The sequence below is a fragment of the Castor canadensis genome, chromosome 7 (assembly GCF_047511655.1).
Source record: "Castor canadensis chromosome 7, mCasCan1.hap1v2, whole genome shotgun sequence".
In the NCBI taxonomy this organism is placed as follows: Eukaryota; Metazoa; Chordata; class Mammalia; order Rodentia; family Castoridae; genus Castor; species Castor canadensis.
In genome coordinates this window covers 33,314,520-33,333,069 of record NC_133392.1, presented here as the reverse complement: position 1 = coordinate 33,333,069, position 18,550 = coordinate 33,314,520, and the positions used below count along the sequence as shown (strand labels likewise).

Sequence of the window (18,550 nt, the reverse complement as noted above, 5' to 3'; positions counted from 1 at the left end):
ATAGAAACTGATACAATAATACAAAGATCAATAAAATGGAGAATTGGATTTTTTAAATGAATAAGTGAAATTGACAAACCTTTAGCTAGAATAACCAGGACAAAAAAAAAAAAAAGACTCAAAATCAGAGATGAAAAAGAAAACATTAAAACTAATACCACAGAAACACAAAAGACCATTAGGTATACATACTACCTACCAAAACTGAACCATGAAGATATAAGAAACATGAACAGACCAATAATGAATAAAGAGACTGAATCAAATCAAAAAAAAAAAAAAAAAGAAAAAAAAAAAGTCTTCCAAACAAAAAAAGAAGCTCAGGACAGAAGGGCCTCATTGCTAAAGTCTACCAACTTTTTAAAGGAGAACTTGACCCCAATTCTTCTTAAACTATTCCAGAAGATGAAAGGGGAGGGGATTCTGCTACACACCTCCTACAAAGCCAGCATTGCCCACATACCAAACCAATACTAAAACTATAAACCAATATCCCTGATAAGCATAGATGTAAAAATCTCAAAAAAATACTAACAAATCAGATCCAACAGCATATTAAAAAAATCATACCCATGATCAACTGGGATTGTTTTCATGGATGCAAGGGTGGTTCAACACATGAAAATTAATAATGTATTATATCAAATTAACAGAATAAAGAATGAAAAAAATATCATCTTAATAGATGCAGAAAAAGCATTTAATAAAATTCAACACACCTTCATGATAAAAAAAAAAAACTCTCAACAAATTAAGTATAGAAGAAAAGCACCTCACATAATAAAAAATATATGTGACAAACCCATAACCAACATTACACTAAACAGGGAATAGCTGAAGTTGCTTCCTCTAAGATCTGGAGCAAGATAAGGATGTCTACTTTGAACACTCTTATTCAGCACAGTACTGGTCTTTGCAAGAACAATTAGACAAAAGAAAGAAATAAAAGGCTTATAGATAATAAGGGAGAAATTAAAATTATCTGTTTGCAGATTATAGAATCCTGTATGTAGAAAAACCCAGACTCCATCAAAAGCTGTACAAAATCAACATACAAAAATAAGGAGCCTATTTATATGCCAATAATGAACTTGCTGAGAAGAAATCAAGAAAACAGTCCCATTCATAATGGCTTCAAAAAAATTAAAATATGTAGGGATAAATTTAAGGAAGTGAATAAGCTCTACAATAAATATTATAAAATACTGATGCAGGAAACACATACACACAAAAATGGAAAGCCCTCCCACATGTATAGATTGGAAGAATTAATATTGTTAAAATGTCTATAACTACTCAAAGTAACTCACAGATTCAATGCATTTGCTATCAAAATGCATATGGGTTTCTCCACAGAAATAGAAAACTAAATTTATATGGTACAAAAGACCCAAAACAGCCAAAGCAGTCATGAACAAAAAGAACAAAACTCGAGGTATCACAATACTTGATGTACAGATCTCAGATATATAGGGTTATAATGATCAAGATAGCATGCTATTAGCATAAAAACTAACACATAGATCAGAGGAACAGAATAGAGAATCTAGAAACAAGTATTACCCAGCTACAGCTAACTCATTCTTAGCAAAAACGCCAAAAGCATACATTGGAGAAAGGACAACCTCTTCAATAAATGGTGCAGGGAAAACTGGATAATCATATACAGAATAATGAAACTTGACCTGTCTCTTACCATATACAAAAATCAACTACCAAAGATCTATGTGTCAGCCCAGAAACTGTGAAACTACTGGAAGAAAACATAGGTGAAACACTTCAAGATATCAGTATAAGGCATATGATTTTTTAAAATAAGACCCCCCAAAACATATGCAACAAAAGCAAAAATAAACAAAATGGACTGTATCAAACTAAAGCAACAAAAGCAAAAATAAATAAATAGGATTATATCAAACTAAAGTTTCTGCACTGCAAAGGAAACAACAAATAAGCAACTAAAAAAATCAAAAAATTCAATTTAAAAATGGGCAAATGATCTAAATAGACATTTCTCAAAAGAAATACAAATGACAACAAGTATATGAAAAAATATTCAACATCACTGACAATCATGGAAATACAAATAAAAACCACAATGAGGTATACTATGTTAGAATGGATATTATAAAAAAAGCAAAAACAAACAAACAGAAATGCTGGCAAAGATATGGAAAAAGGGGAACTCATACACTGCTGGTGGGAATGTAAGTCAGTACAGCCATTGTGGAGAACAGTATGGAGGTTTCTCAAAAATAGATTTAACCATATGACCTGGCAATCCCACTCCAAAGCCAAAGAAAATAAAATCAGCATATCAAAGAGATTCCTACATTCCCATGTTTATTGCAATATAATTTACAGCAGTCAAGATATGGAATTAATCAAGGTACAATTAATGGATAAAGAAAATGTGGTCTATAAACCAATTGGTTTCTTTCCCTAGTGCAGTGTTTGGCAATTTATATTCCAGTATTTCCTTTATTATTTTTCTTCACCAAATTAAATCCTGAATGATCTTAATACTGGAATTCATTATATACTAATTTTGCCAATGGAATTATTATTCATCATAAGAAAAGAATGAAGTCCTATCATTTGCAGTTAAATGGATGGAACTGAAGGACATTATACTGTATAAAATAAGCCAGACACATACAACATATTCTTGCTCATATGTGGCAACTAGAAATGTTGATCTCATAATAGAAGAGAGTAGAATATTGATTACTAGAGATAAGGGGTGAGGAGTGGATAGAGAAAGGTTGGATATCCAGTACCAAATTATAGTGAAATAGGAAAAATAATTTCTAGTGTTCTACAGCACAGTAGGGTAAGTATACTTAAAAATAACTTTTACACATTTTATGAAGAGCTTGAAAAGAGAAGCTTAAAGACTCCAAAAGAAAAACTGTAAGGAAGGTATACAACTAAAACAGCACATGATGGCATGGAAGAACAATCCCCAATTAATTTAAGTGATAGTTACTGGGCATCTCCTGTGTGCTAGGGATGTGCAAGGCACTAGGCTTAAGCAGACTACCTGGTTGAAGTAAAGGATTTGAACACAGAGGCAGAGAAAGATTTACAAAGGTGGAAAAAGAGACACCAACAAAAGTATATTTCTCTCCTTACTGACACACTGCAGTTCCTGCTGAGGATTCTGGTCCACTCTCCTTTCTGGGAGGGGTCAGCATTGCCAAAGATGGCAATGTACTCTGGCCTGGGACTTCCATGAAGAGTCTGACAAATCTCCTGTTGCATGTGGTGGCAGTCCTCCTCCTTCAGCCTGGAAATAAACACCATGGAGGCTGGGGCCCAGTAATAACATTGCAGTGTACCACATTAGTATGTGAATCCAAACATCAGAAATAATAGCATACAGTAGATTAGAAGAAATAATCCTTAGTGGGTATTAAGGATCATCAGAAAACTCTTAGCAAAATAGTATTGTTTACATTTAAAGACTATTTCTGAACTATCACTTAAAATATTAAAAATATACTATATCAACCTACTGTATACAAACACATGAAATTGTGGAAAATGTTACAGAAGCAAACAATTACCTGAACTTGCATCCGGACACTGCATTCACTCCAAACTGTACTTCATGTCTGTTAACAGAGCAAATTCCATTACCCTGGCTCTGCAAGAGGCTCATCTAAGGAGGAAAAGTGACAGTCAAGGAAATCACAAGAGAGAAGGAAAAGAAAGTACCTTTCACTGCACCCTTAATCCTGTGGTGTATGAATATCTAGATGGTGTTTAAGTCACAAACTTGTGTTTTTTCCTCTAGTAATTAAAAAACACACAGGGACAATTACTGTTTTTGCCAAAAACAGTTAATCACACATCAGTTTGTGAGTATCTCATTAAAAAAAGCAAAAAATCAGTATAATCCTCACCTTCAGCCAGTCTACATTTTAAACACTAGGTGGCTTCAACATTTGATAATATAATAGACTAATAGTTTGATAAATAAAGTGCTGAAAATCTAAAAATGAGGGAACCTCAAGAATTGGGAAGAGATTCCAGATGGCAGCTAGAAGGAGGAAGCAGAAAGCGTGCCTCCTAAAGTGAAATCTTGGAGAGATGCTGGAGACACACCTTACAGGCAAGGCCACCGAGAAGAGGCAAAACTTTGACCCCTCCACACCTCCAACCTGTGCAGAGCCATCTGCACTTCACATAAACGGAGAAACCAGGAGGGCCCCTGGGCGGCTGCCAGACACCCGCGCCCAGATGGCTTGGGAAGACATGGACCACAAGGTGAGCTAAGTGGTACATGGTACTCCCACAGACAACCCTGGGCCAGATCAGCATAGCCCCCTGGACAGATCAACCCCCACCCAGGGAAAAAAACAGAAACTGAGTAATAAGCAATAAGAACAATAAAGAAGCGTACCAAAGAGGGTGGGGCGCCCTGAGTGCCAAAGAGGGGGGAGGGGGAGGAGAACCCCTCCCGGAACTGTAAATAAACAAGCCGGGCCTGGCCAGGGAAGGTGGGAGCCGCAGCACATGCCCAGCAACCAGGAGTGGGAAACCTTGTAAGAGTGGCGGAGGGAGGAAAACTCCACAGGGGGTAAGACTCACTTCCCATGTGAGCTATAAACAAACACGCTGGCTGGCAGGAGCAGCAGCACACATCCAGCAATCAGGAGCAAGAAAGCTTGTAAAAGCAGCAGTGGGAGGAAAACTCCACAGGAGAGGGGGGAGGAGCCACTTCCACTGTGAACTGTAAATAAACACGCAGGCCTGAGAAAGTGGGTATGGTGTCACCTCCCCAAGTGTGCTTGGAAAGGGGAAAGCTTGTGGCAGCCGCTCGCGCACATGAGAACTGAGTAAACAAAGCCTGTGGGGCCACGTGAGTGGTAAGCTCACCCCAGAGATCTGCATAAACAAAGCCTCCAGCAACAGCAGGTTGACAGCAGCGGCAGGCAAGCCACAGCCACAGATAGCCATTCACAGATCTGTCTCCAGACTCTTTTTTTTCCTCTCTCCCTACCTTTGATGAGAAAACAACCGAACTATACCTGCATGCTGAAAAACTTACTGAAACTGTATTGCATTTGAACTTGGAACACTTTGTGGGTTGTTTTTTTTCTTGTTATTTTGTGTGGTTTTGTTCTATTTTATTTTTTCCCTTTGATGAGACAATTACAGAACATCTGAGGCACCATCTCAGGATTGGTGCTGAGGGACGAACACCAAAATTATTAAGACTGAAACTTCATTGCATTTGAACTTGGAGATTTTTTTAAACATATATATATTTTTTTCTTTCATTTACTTATTTTTTATTTTTATTCTTATCTTTATTCTTTTTATTTTTTATTTTCAATCCTCTGTCTCTCTTTTCAGCTTACAGTTGATTAATACACTGTCTCTCCCTGTTTGTATCTTTGAAACTTTTTTTTGTTTCCTTGTTTTTTTTTCTACTTATTTGTTTTTCCCTTTTCCTTTAACTTCTTTGCTTTCCATCCCCTCTCACTCTTCCATTCTAAATATCACTAGTGCTATTATTACAAGCCAGAAAATACTTAATTGCACACAGTACAGGGACAATAAAAACACCAAGGGCAATGATGGGAAGACAGAAAAAACAGGGAAACCAGTTTCCCCACAGCAAAAAATTAGTACAGGAACCAGAGGGAAAAACAGAAGAAAACAGATACTCAGATCCAGACTCCAACAAAATGAAGATAAACTATGCCAAAAAACCCAATAAAGCCCACAAGAATAATCTAAAAGAAGAAATACTACAGGTACTCAATGAGAATTTTATAGAGATGATATTGGATACAGTCAAACACATTTTATGAAGCCAGTATTACACTTATCCCAAAACCAGGCAAAGACACCTCCAAAAAGGAGAACTATAGGCCAATCTCCTTAATGAACATTGATGCAAAAAATCCTCAACAAAATAATGGAAAACCGAATTCCACAACACATCAAAAAGATTATTCACCGCGACCAAGTAGGCTTCATCCCAGGAATGCAGGGGTGGTTCAACATATGAAAATCAATAAACATAATAAACCACATTAACAGAAGCAAAGACAAAAACCACTTGATCATTTCAATAGACACAGAGAAAGCCTTTGATAAGATCTAACACCATTTCATGATAAAAACTCTAAGAAAACTAGGAATAGAAGGAAAGTACCTCAACATTATAAAAGCTATATATGACAAACCTACAGCCAGCATTATACTTAACAGAGAAAAACTGAAACCATTCCCTCTAAAATCAGGGACCAGACAAGGATGTCCACTATCTCCACTCCTATTCAACATAGTACTGGAATTCCTAGCCAGAGCATTTAGGCAAGAAGAAGGAATAAAAGGAATACAAACAGGTAAAGAAACTGTCAAAATATCCCTATTTGCAAATGACATGATCCTATACCTTAAAGACCCAAAAAACTACTCAAAAGCTCTTAGACACCATCAATAGCTATAGCAAGGTAGCAGGATATAAAATCAACATAGAAAAATCATTAGCATTTCTATACACTAATAATGAACAAACTGAGAAAGAATATATGAAAACAATTCCATTTACAATAGCCTCAAAAAAAATCAAATACCTAGGTGTAAACCTAACTAAAGATGTGAATGACCTCTACAAGGAAAACTATAAACTTCTGAAGAAAGAGATTGAGGAAGACTATAGAAAGTGGAGAGATCTCCCATGCTTGTGGATTGGTAGAATCAACATAGTAAAAATGTCTTCTAAACTCCCAAAAGTAATCTACATGTTTAATGCAATTTCCATCAAAATTCCAATGACATTCATTAAAGAGATTGAAAAATCTACTGTTAAATTTATATGGAAACACAAGAGGCCACGAATAGCCAAGGCAATACTCAGTAAAAAGAACAATGCTGGAGGTATCACGATACCTGACTTCAAACTATATTACAAAGCAATAACAATAAAAACAGCATGGTACTGGCACAAAAACAGACATGAAGACCAGTGGAACAGAATAGAGGACCCAGATATGAAGCCACACAACTATAACCAACTTATCTTTGACAAAGGCGCTAAAAATATACAATGGAGAAAAAGCAGCCTCCTCAACAAAAACTGCTGGGAAAACTGGTTAGCAGACTGCAAAAAACTGAAACTAGATCCATGTATATCACCCTATACCAATATTAACTCAAAATGGATCAAGGATCTTAATATCAGACCCCAAACTCTAAAGTTGATACGGGAAAGAGTAGGAAATACTCTGGAGTTAGTAGGTATAGGTAAGAACTTTCTCAATGGAACTCCAGCAGCACAGCAACTAAGAGATAGCATAGATAAATGGGACTTCATAAAACTAAAAAGCTTCTGCTCAGCAAAAGAAATGGTCTCTAAACTGAAGAGAACACCCACAGAATGGGAGAAAATAGTTGCTAGCTACACATCAGACAAAGGACTGATAACCAGAATATATAGGGAACTTAAAAAACTAAATTCTCCCAAAACTAATGAACCAATAAAGAAATGGGCAAGTGAACTAAACAAAACTTTCTCAAAGGAAGAAATTCAAATGGCCAAAAAACACATGAAAAAATGCTCACCATCTCTAGCAATAAAGGAAATGCAAATTAAAACCATACTAAGATTCCACCTCACCCCTGTTTAGAATAGCCATCATTAGCAACACCACCACCAACAGGTGTTGGCGAGGATGCGGGGAAAAAGGAACCCTCTTACACTGTTGGTGGGATGTAAACTAGTACAACCACTCTGGAAAAAAACTTGGTGGCTACTTAAAAAGCTAAACACTGATCTACCATTTGATCCAGCAATACCACTCTTGGGGATATACCCAAAAGACTGTGACACAGGTTACTCCAGAGGCACCTGTACACCCATATTTACTGCAGCACTATTCACAATAGCCAAGTTATGGAAACAGCCAAGATGCCCTACTACTGACAAATGGATCAAGAAAATGTGGTATCTATACACAATGGAATTTTATGCAGCCGTGAAGAAGAATGAAATGTTATCATTCGCTGGTAAATGGATGGAATTGGAGAACATCATTCTGAGTGAGGTTAGCCTGGCCCAAAAGACCAAAAATTGTATGTTCTCCCTCATATGTGGACATTAGATCAAGGGCAAACACAACAAGGGGATTGAACTTCGAACACATGATAAAAGCGAGAGCACACAACGGAGATATGAGGATAGGTAAGACACCTAAAAAATTAGCTAGCATTTGTTGCCCTCAATGCAGAGAAACTAAAGCAGATACCTTAAAAGCAATTGAGGCCAATAGGAGAAGGGGACCAGGAACTAGAGAAAAGGTTAGATCAAGAAGAATTAACCTAGAAGGTAACACACATGCACAGGAAATTAATGTGAGTCAACTCCCTGTATAGCTATCCTTACCTCAACTAGCAAAAACCCTTGTTCCTTCCTATTATTGCTTATACTCTCTCTTCAACAAAATTAGCCATAAGGGCAAAATAGTTTCTTCTGGGTATTGAGGGGGTGGGGGTGAGAGGGAAGGGGTGGAGTGGGTGGTAAGGGAGGGGGTGGGGTAGGGGGGAGAAATGACCCAAGCATTGTATGCACATATGAATAATAAAAAAATAAATTAAAAAAAAAAAATTGGGAAATTCACAAGGTAACAGGATTTGTCATTAGGATTTGCACAAAGGATACTGAGTGACGTATAGTGCCAGTTAGAACCAAGAGTGGCTTCCCAACAATGTAACCAGGATTCCCACTTCTAGGACCAGTAGGAGAAGCAGCTATGCTCTGTTGAAAGGCCTGCAGAAAGAGTGAAGAAATGTCAGTGAATGTGAAAAGCATGTTTTCCCACCTTCTACTGCCTGGCTTCCTAACTTTCCTTACATCAAATACAATAAATGAGCTGCACTGAATTATCTGCCTTCCTTCCATAGTATATCATCTGGCACTTTTTATACTCCAGTGTTTCCTTTTTTTTCTTCACCAAAATAAATCCTGAGTGATCTTAATTCTGAAATTCACTATATACTAATTTTGACAAGGACACCTTAGTCCTATTTCTCAAAAGTTGCTATCAATTTAGTGCTATGTTCAGCCTGACTGAAACTAGAAGAATTTAAATGTAACTTTAAAATATAGTTTAATGAATTATAGATGTTCCAGAGATGAACTGTGAAAGACACAGAACATAGTTGACTACAGATTAAGAAGCATTCAGATGGGTTCAAAAAGAGGAAAGATGTATAAGAAAGTGAAAAGGTTGTGATCAACACAAGAAACTTAGATTCAGTGGGAAGAAAAATGATGAATCCAAAAATATGAGAAAAGTTAGTCGGGGAGTTTTGTGGGAAATCTCTGAGTTCTTGATTCAAAATAACTATCTTCAAAAAGAGTTCTAATTTGAGTACTGCTTTGTTTGGGATCAGATGGAGAGTCAGAGAAAATGTTCATAAATAAATATGTGTTAAATACCTGTTACTCGTAGTTAAATTAAGGAATATTAAATGTTGGGGTCTCAATCAAGACTGAACTAGGCCTTCATATTCTTATTCTATTTTGCATGAATTACAGAAACAGAGGGCTATTTCTAAGCTGATAATTCTTCCCCTCTCAATCTGCTAACCCTAAAGTGAATGGTGAAGTCTTGCTGTAAGGAAACACCTGGCTGAACAGTCAGGTTAGTTTGTCCAAAACTGACAGAGACTCTCTGGATTCCAAAGGTCCCATTGGTCTCTATCTCATAGATGACCTGAAATGCAAAAGATGAATCAATTAATAAAGTAGTTATTGGACTGATTATTTTTAGGACAGAATATCTATAATATAAAGATGGCTTTATATTAATGGTATTTGCAATGTACCCACAGTAACAATAATATGATAATAAAAAAAGAGGCTGAATGCACTCTTTGGAAGACTTACTGGAAGACATGTATTTAAGAAAGCAAGTTGACAGTGGGCAGAGGAGGTCAAGTACTAGGATGAGGAGGCAAAGGTGAGCATGGAATGGAAACCTGGGTTACTTGGCTCTCAATTGTCTGAAGAGGAATAAAGACAGTAGCTGGAGATGCAAGTCACAAGCAATTGAAGATCACCTTTAATTTCTGAGCATCATTTTAAAAATGATAATTTTTACTTCTTTACATTACACTGATTGATCTGTTTCAAACTTATTAGTATGTCAACAGAAGAAAATGTAATTGTCAGTAAGAGCCAGTAATAAACTGAGTATGGACAAAGGAAGGAGTCAGAGTAATTTTAATGTTCTGAACCTATAATACTGGAGGATGGTGGCAATGGACATTACTAAAACAGGGTAGGGAGGAAGTCTCAATTCTTGACATGTTAATTTTCTGGTAATGCACAAAAGCTCAGATGAAGTCAGTTCAGCCCTTAATGAAAGATGAAGTGCTTCTGGCAATATTGATCAACATATATCAGTCCAGAATCTGGGTTCAGCATCCCTACCTGGGAAACGATATTCTGACAGGTGTTTTCAGCCAAAAAAGGAGGACTGGCCTGTGAAGCAAGTGTTACAGGAACCTGGAACTAGGAAGAGAAACAAGCAGATCAACTAAAATTCAAAGTCACATTTTTTTCTTCTAGCTGTGTACTATTACTAAAATGAGTGTTTTCTTCCCCTTGACTATTCCTTTTCTTTCTCCTTCCATTTCCAGGCTACAACTTAAATTCACAATTCATTCTAAATCAGAATATCTCAAAACATATTTCTCAGAACATTAATTCTATTAGATATAAAGTAAGGGTTCCACAGCTAAATAAGTATAAGGGATATTGTATTGGACATTCCCCTCTTAGGGATTAACAAGGTCTTCTAGCATATTAAGACGTCAAGAAGCCCACACTAAATGTGAATTAAATTTTATTTTATTTAATTAAATGAATTAAATTTTATTTAATTCAATGTTTTCCAAACTTACTAATTATTTACTAATTAATTACTACTTATTAGTTGTAGTGACCACTATCATCACACTTACATTTCCTTCCACCATTACAATCTAGACTGAAAGCGCCTCAGTTGCAAAGGGCCCAAACATTCTTTTCCTTTTTCTCAATAAATACCTGAATATTCTGAAGATCAGTTATACCTCTAGGAACCTAAAAAAAATGACAAAAATGAACAGCAGAGACACAAGTGTGCATATTCCTTTCATAAAATCACCTGGAGTTTATGGTTTAATATTACTACCAATAGTTTTGGCAGGGTTGGGGAGAAGATCAAAATATTAGAATGACTTCCTCTCTTCCACTTGACTCTTTCCTTTTACTAAAATTTCAGTGTTGAACTAGATGGGAGGTTGGATAGACTGCAATGCTTATATAACCTGACAGAGCTCTACTGAGCAGCAAGAACAAGAAGTTTGGTGAAATACTGAGATATCACCACCTCCCATGCTTTCAAGCCAATCCCATTAGTCAGGTTGGTGATAATATCTCATCCTGCAGATATATATGTACATTTTATATATATGTATGATCATTATATAATCACATTATGTATATATATATATTTATATATGTATATAATTATATATACATACACATATATATGTATATATATATGTATATAAAACGTTCATATATACATATATATATGTATATACATAATTATTTTTCCTCTTCAGATGATATGGTTTCCAGACCCTCTGCCTTTCTAGCTCTTGGGAATTATGACCTCCAATTTAGTGTTTTTTCCATAACCCACAACAGTAGGTAGCATGTTGACTTCAAATTCATAGTGGTGTGAGAATGGAGAGAGAGGGATCCACACACCTTCAAGACTGTGAAGTTATAGTAGGATGTAGCATCCATGGCTGGATCTGAGGTACAGCTACTGGCCAGGTCTCTGAAGAAACGAGTGCAGGTTGTACTTTTACTCTCTAGGAAACCTTAGAACAGAAGAAATAACGACAATGGTAAATGAAAAAGCCTATTTTAAACTGAGCAAAAAAGGCTGGTACTTCTACCTTGGACTCACCTGCAGGATTGCTCTCAGCACAGAGTCCCCCAGCTCCCACTCCTGCAGGCTGCCTCAGTAAGCTTATTACAGACCACTTGGGGAAGTAAGTCAGAATGGGATCCCCAGCCTGAATAAAATACAGGACACATTTATTCATAGTGAAATTGGAATGAATTGTACCAGAAAAAAGTAGAAACAAAAGTCAACTCAAAGGCTTGTTTACATGGACAGCACTGTCCTTCAAAAATCCAGGAATGGTTTGTCTCATTTCAGGGAGGTACCAGAAAGTACACTGCCATCTGTTTACTGTGAGAGGAAAACCAAAACCAAACAATTCCATCCCCTTCCCCAGGCTCACCCTATAAAATGGTAGTGGTGGCTCAGTTTGCAATGCTGAATTAAACAATTCACCTCCAAACTCTGCAGCCAGGGCCTGGAAGTTGGTTGTATTGACCTTTTGGAGCTTCTGGAAATAGTTCAATTTTGCTAAAATGTTTTTGAAAGGAATACAGGTTTAGATAAAAGAAAAGCATTTATTTTTAAATATTTGGTATGCCAAATAACTAATTTTTATATTTATTTTTTACTTTTTTGCAGTACCTGGTGCTTGCTAGGCAGATGCTCCATTGCTTGAGCTATGCTGCCAACCCTCCAACTAATTTTTAAAAATATTTTTTGAGGCATAATATACATACAGTAACATGCACAAATGTACAAAAGTATAAAATCAAAGAACTTTTACAAATTCATATATTGGTATTATTACTGCCTAAATCAAGTTATAGAACATTTTCCTAGAAGATTCCAAATCAGTACTCCACCTCCAGAGATAAAATTCAGATTTCTATCATCTCCAACTTTATTTATAACCTGTTAATTGAAATACTACTTTAAGTATTAAGATCTAGTTGAGAATATGGTCAAAGGATGTCTGTCAGTTTCAAGTCTCTGATGGCCAAGAATGTGTATGACTAGCAATGTATAAAAAAGGAAGCTCAATAACAATCCTATTTGGCCTATGCAAGATGAGTCTTCGAAGAAAAGAAAATGTTATTCTTTCCAAAGGAACATGGCAAAGTTAGAGATAATATTTGATCTGTTCTCCTCAATCTTGCTGGTTCCTCTAAACTTGAACTGACCAGTTCTAGTAACAATGCTTCCATCTCTCAAGTATATGGAGACGTGATACTCACATAAACTGGTAACAACGCAAGGAACCCTTTAAGTTCCAAGGGAATGACTTAAACAACAAGTATCTTAGAACTTCTAAGGATGAGCTCACTTCCAACAGGAAAGAGAAAAAGAGAATATTCTTGGAAGAGTTAGGGATTTTAAAATGCAAACAGAAAGAGAAAACTTGAGTCAAGGAGAAAAGCAAACATAAACTTGAGAAAAATGCATTGCCTATCTTGATGATAAAGAGTTTGCCAAAACTGAGGATCAATGCAGACAGTAGAAAAGCCTGGAAAGAGGGGTTGATTCAAATATGACAGCACTACAACAGGCAAGCTAAAGAAGCTGGGCATTATATTTGCTTCTGAAAAAATGAAACAAATATAATATGATGTTATGGTATGACTCATCTAACAAAGTGATTCTCCAATGGCTTGGTGTGTTGTGTGTGTTCTCCATTTGTGTATGTGTGAGGGAGGCAGGGAAATGATCAGAAGCCATTTTCTTTTGAAGCCATTCCCCAAGCCTAATTAAGAGAAACGATCCACAATTACAGTTGGAAATGGCCATATTTCTCAGGTGTTGTTGGGCAAAGAAAAGTTCAGAACCACTAGTCCTACTGTGTTCAGGATGGTATGAAAGGCAGGAGGGGAGATTAAAAGTAGGTTGGGAATAGCCTGAGGACATGATCGTAAGGCTGGATTTAAAAGGCAGCAGAAGGTTTGAAAAGCCACAGCCTTATTTTAAAGTGAACTATCCATGGGCCTGGGATGTAAGTCAGTGATAGAATGCTTGTCTAGCATGTGCAAGGCCCTGGGTTCATTCCTTAGCACTGCAAAAAATAAATTAAAATAAATATAAATATTCACCTTGATCCCTTTAATCTCTTAGAACCTGAATGGTCATAGGACTCTGAAAACTGTTCCCCAAACCAAAAACTGGTTGATTTCTGACACAAATATAGTTTCTGATTTCTTTTGTATAAGTCAGATAAAATCAGATTGAACTGACTTTTGGTATTGAAGGAACACTTAAATCTATGTTGTGTGGGAATATTATTTTGTTTCAAAGACATTTAAAACATATATTAGCTTTGATAATATATAATCACTAACAAATTTCTAAGTCCATTAAAAAATAAAAAACAGTAATAATCACTTTATATCTTTATTGCACTCTTCAGCCATAGAACACTTTCATCCTATCCAGAGGCAGTGATAAAAATTTCTCACTTTAATAGTTGAAGAACTATGCCTGAAATTAATAAGGAATTTGTCCAAGTCTTCAACTGGTAAGAAAATGGCAGTACTGAGATCCTTGTCGAATGCTCCTTCACCCACACTGTTTAAAAACAAGGTTGGCACAGACTCATTTGTCAAAAATATTCATCCAAGTATTTTTTGGTGTCTACAATGTATCAGGCACTAGACTCTCTAATGGAGATTGTACCATGTGGGAGATATAATCTACCTGTGGTTATCTGAGCTAAGAAGAATGATTAAAAATATGAAGTTCTGTATGAGTTATATGATCCAAACCAACAGACCTAAGAAATCACAAATGTCCTAATAACAGAGAGAGAGGCAGGGGAAGGGGTAGAATAAGAGGGAGAGTGATAGCGCCAAAGAATAAAAATAAAAGTTGAAAAAAGAAAGAAACGAGGGGAAGTCCAAAGACCAACTTGCTTCTCAATAAATGTTAGATGGTAAGAACAGCCAAACATGTTTCTACTCACAGTTGTTCACATGGACACAAAACCGCTTAATTCCATTTGAATCCACAAAAACTCTTGAAGGAAATGGAGAATTACTCCTGAAGATGAGAGAATTGTCTACACACACCCAGCTTGAAGACCTGTGAGGAAAGTGGATGAAGATGCATTTAGGAGGTGAGCAATAGTTCTAAAGGAGAGCGTCCGGCATATGTCACTTAGATGCCAAATAGAACCTCCTTGGGCAGCTGCACACAACACCCAGGTCTTATTCTATTAGACTAGAGAATCAGAAAGGAAGATGACTCCTGGGAAAAAACGGGAACATCATAGTAGTGGAAGTAGGGGCGGGAGGCACGGAAGTTTACACTTTTTATTTCCAAATATTATCCATTCCAGGCCCCGATCTCCTTTAGGATTCAACCTGGGCACCGCAGCTCACCTTACGCTGCCAGGAAAGCAGAAAGAGAAAACTGTCCTCGGATGGAGAAGATAGCAGTCCCTGTCACAGCAGCAATTTATATCGCAGGCACCAGGAGTCAAGTCACAGATACAGATCGGTAAGACTAGGAAAGTACAACAAAAAGCAGAGAGAGATGAGGATTGCCAAACTCTTCCAAGTGCTAAATCCCCCTCTTCCAACAGCCCCACTCCTCGCTTTGTGGCAAGTCATCTTTGTTCACAGAATTGCAGATATGAGAAGACACTAGTTTCCACCCCTCACCCCTTCCTTCACCTGGGAAGAGGTTCATGGTCTTATTCCCGGGCGCTGAGGGGGTCACAAGAGTGGGGCCCACCGTAGAGATCCCAGGCACGTCCCGTGGAGTTGCATTCTCCACGGGGGACTGGCTAGTCCCGTCCTGCGTCACTGGCTCCAGGACTAAAGAGGTGGGCACTTCCCATGAAGGGGTGAGAGAGGGCTGAAGCCAGGTGCCCTGGGGTACCATCAGAAAGAACACCTGCAGCAGCACGAGCCGCGGGGTGTACATGGGGCAGTCAAGACGCACGAGGGTCCACCGAGGGCCTCCGCGGTCTGCAGACGCGTTGCTAGAGCGTGAGTGGGAGGAGTCGCACAGCGTCTGACGTTATCCATTGCTCATTGGCTCAGGGCGGTAATAGAGAGCTCTACAGCCAATAGGAAGTGGGATTGTTACAGCTCTTGCAGCATCCTTCATTCTGCGCGCTCTTCCTTAGGCCCGCCCTGCACTGCCTCCGTCGCCTGGCAACCGCTAGGTCCAAAGGAGCCCAGTCCCGTCTCTCCGCTAGATGACAGTAGGAGTCCAGCCGCACGGAGTCCCGCGCAGACTTGGCGTCCGAATGGAGAGACCTCTTCCTCCGCGGAGAGGAAACCCAGAGGCCGGAACTAGAATTGCATAGCTTTTACACCCTGGTTTTCTTTGGTAAGAGACTCTGTGGAAGGATAATGATCTCGGGGAGAACACACTAAAGGTTATAAGCCTTTCATTTATTTTTTTTTAATTCTCCTGTAAATATAGTATTCAGTTCCTTAAAGTTTAATATTGAGAATACAAACGTCAATACATATATCTTATCATATTGGTCATATGCATATTGGTTGCTAAAAAAAAGTAGTGAGAGAAAGGAAACTAAGAATAAGAAAATAGAGTGGGGAAGAATGTGAGGGGCTGGGGGGAGAGAGAGTTAAAAACAGATTTTCTAGGGGATGAGCAAATAAGATACAGGAATGGAAATAGCCTAGGGATGGAGAAGAAAACTTTTTTTTTCCATTAGAAGCCAATTTTTGTGACATTCTTTTAAAAGTTTTTGCTTTATTCAGAAGAGGCCTCTTCTGATTCTCTGCAACAGTGCTAATTGAATTTTCTGCTATACTGGAAATGTTCTTTATCTGCGCTGACAAATGCACACTTGACGTATGCCAAATATGACAGAGGAGCCGAACTTTTAATTTTTAAATTTTAATTAGTTCAAAATTGAATAATTACAGGTGACTAGTAACTAATGAATTGGCTAGTGGGATTCTAGATGATCAAAATCTTGCTCCTGCTAGAGCTAGTTTTTTCTGCCTTCATAGTTCTTCATCTGAGTTATTTCAGTTATTTGGTTTGGAGATATAAATAAAATCTGTTAAGAGTTATCTGAAATCTAATATGCCTACTTAAAATCTAGCCAATATCTCCCCTTCCATGTGAATCACTTAGGCAGATATATTATACCACACCTGAACTTGTTCACATTCTTTAACAAGAGAGACTTTATAATGTTTTGAAGTTAGTAGCTAAATGTATCTGTGTTTTATATATATGCATATATTCAAACATATTTTTATGTGGTGGATGGTCAACTGCTATGAGGGATATGCAGATTTGTGTTTGGTTGTAGAACATTTATCTACCCAATATATTAGCAACTTGTATAGATTTTAAAAGGACAAATTCAGGTTATTGAAATTATATGTATTTGCTATAATATAAACTCTATAAAGTAGGAGGTTTTGTCTGTTCACTGATGTATCTCCTTGCCTAGAACAGTGCACAGGACATGTTAGATGTTCATTAAACATTTAAAAGCTATATCAAAGATTGTTTTGTTGAAAACTTTAGATTTAACTCTTATGAATACAGTTTATTTTATTTCAGAATTACAGTTCTTTCTATAAAATTTCTGTTATACATCTGACCAGACTATTTTAGACTTCAAAGTTTAGAATTTAAACCGCAGCTCTCAATCAGTAGTAAGTTATTCCTGAATTCATTAGTGTTCTCAGAGCAGTCTGATTGAGGTAATTTCAGGGTTGAACAATAAGGAAATAATATTTTAGGAGTTGCTTTTTCTTATTCTCAATTTTTTTTCTTGGTGGGACTAGGGTTTGAACTCAGGGCTTCACACTTGTAAAGCAGGTATTCTTACCGTTTGAGCCATACCACCAGACTATTTTGCACAGATTATTTTGGAGTTGGGGGGTCTTGTTAACTTTTTGCCTGGGGCTGGCTTCAAACCTTGACCTGCCTCATCTCAGCCTCCCAAGTAGCTAGGATTACAGGTGTGAGCCATTGGTGCCCTGCTCTTTTTCTCAAATCTTAGTACTTTAAAGGACTGGGGATAGAACTTAGTAGCAGAGTGCTTGCCTAGCATGTGCAAAGCCCTGGGTTTCCTTACCAGCATTGGAAAAAGAAAGTTTCAAATTTTAGCACTTTAAAGGTTTTTTTGTTTTGTTTTTTAGAAAAGTTAAATATTTTCTTTTTCTTCTTTTTTGTTATAGTGGAACAAAATGTTATTTGTATTATTGTTATGTGTTTGTAGGAATCTCTGTAAACAGAATCTCAATTCTTTTAAGATCTAATATTAAAGTCTGAAAGACAATTTTGAGGAAAGAGTATGAAATTTGTTCCCATGTGTCATGCAGATGCCAGTTTTAAATGGGGACCAAGACTGAAATTGAGATAGATTAATATGACATCACCTTAGAAGCAGAGATTTCCATATTAAATCATATGATCCCGGCAGCTATCTGTGTTTGAGATTTTGAAAAGTTCAATATGTGACTGAAAATTTAGAGAGGAGATTGAGTCAAGATGGCAGACTAGGAACAAGTTCTCTTTCTCCCCATGTCCCTTTTTCTCAAATTTTTAAAAACTTACAGAAAAATTATATGGATACATAAAACTCATGTGAGTGCATCTACCTTGAAATAGAAAACATGCTCTTAATGGTC

General features: G+C 37.2%; 1 protein-coding gene across 6 annotated transcripts in view; it reads right to left on the bottom strand.

Annotated features, from left to right (window-relative positions):
• Tctn3 (tectonic family member 3) overlaps positions 1-15,914 on the bottom strand; it is a 30,635-nt gene extending 14,721 nt beyond the window's left edge. For 4 of the 6 annotated variants that reach the window (XM_020175046.2, XM_020175047.2, XM_074078640.1 and 1 more), the window contains exons 1-12: positions 15,593-15,914; positions 15,299-15,422; positions 14,881-14,999; positions 12,331-12,458; positions 11,991-12,099; positions 11,786-11,901; positions 11,075-11,110; positions 10,457-10,537; positions 9,612-9,737; positions 8,681-8,788; positions 3,570-3,664; positions 3,136-3,289 (exon numbers count right to left, since the gene is read on the bottom strand). In XM_020175046.2, coding sequence (XP_020030635.1) covers positions 3,136-3,289; positions 3,570-3,664; positions 8,681-8,788; positions 9,612-9,737; positions 10,457-10,537; positions 11,075-11,110; positions 11,786-11,901; positions 11,991-12,099; positions 12,331-12,458; positions 14,881-14,999; positions 15,299-15,422; positions 15,593-15,845 — 1,449 coding nt within the window. In that variant the 5' untranslated portion in view covers positions 15,846-15,914. The remainder of the gene's footprint in view (positions 1-3,135; positions 3,290-3,569; positions 3,665-8,680; positions 8,789-9,611; positions 9,738-10,456; positions 10,538-11,074; positions 11,111-11,785; positions 11,902-11,990; positions 12,100-12,330; positions 12,459-14,880; positions 15,000-15,298; positions 15,423-15,592) is intronic. The other 2 variants (XR_012449672.1, XM_074078641.1) reach the window with 2 other exon arrangements.
• Positions 15,915-18,550: the final 2,636 nt, after the last annotated feature.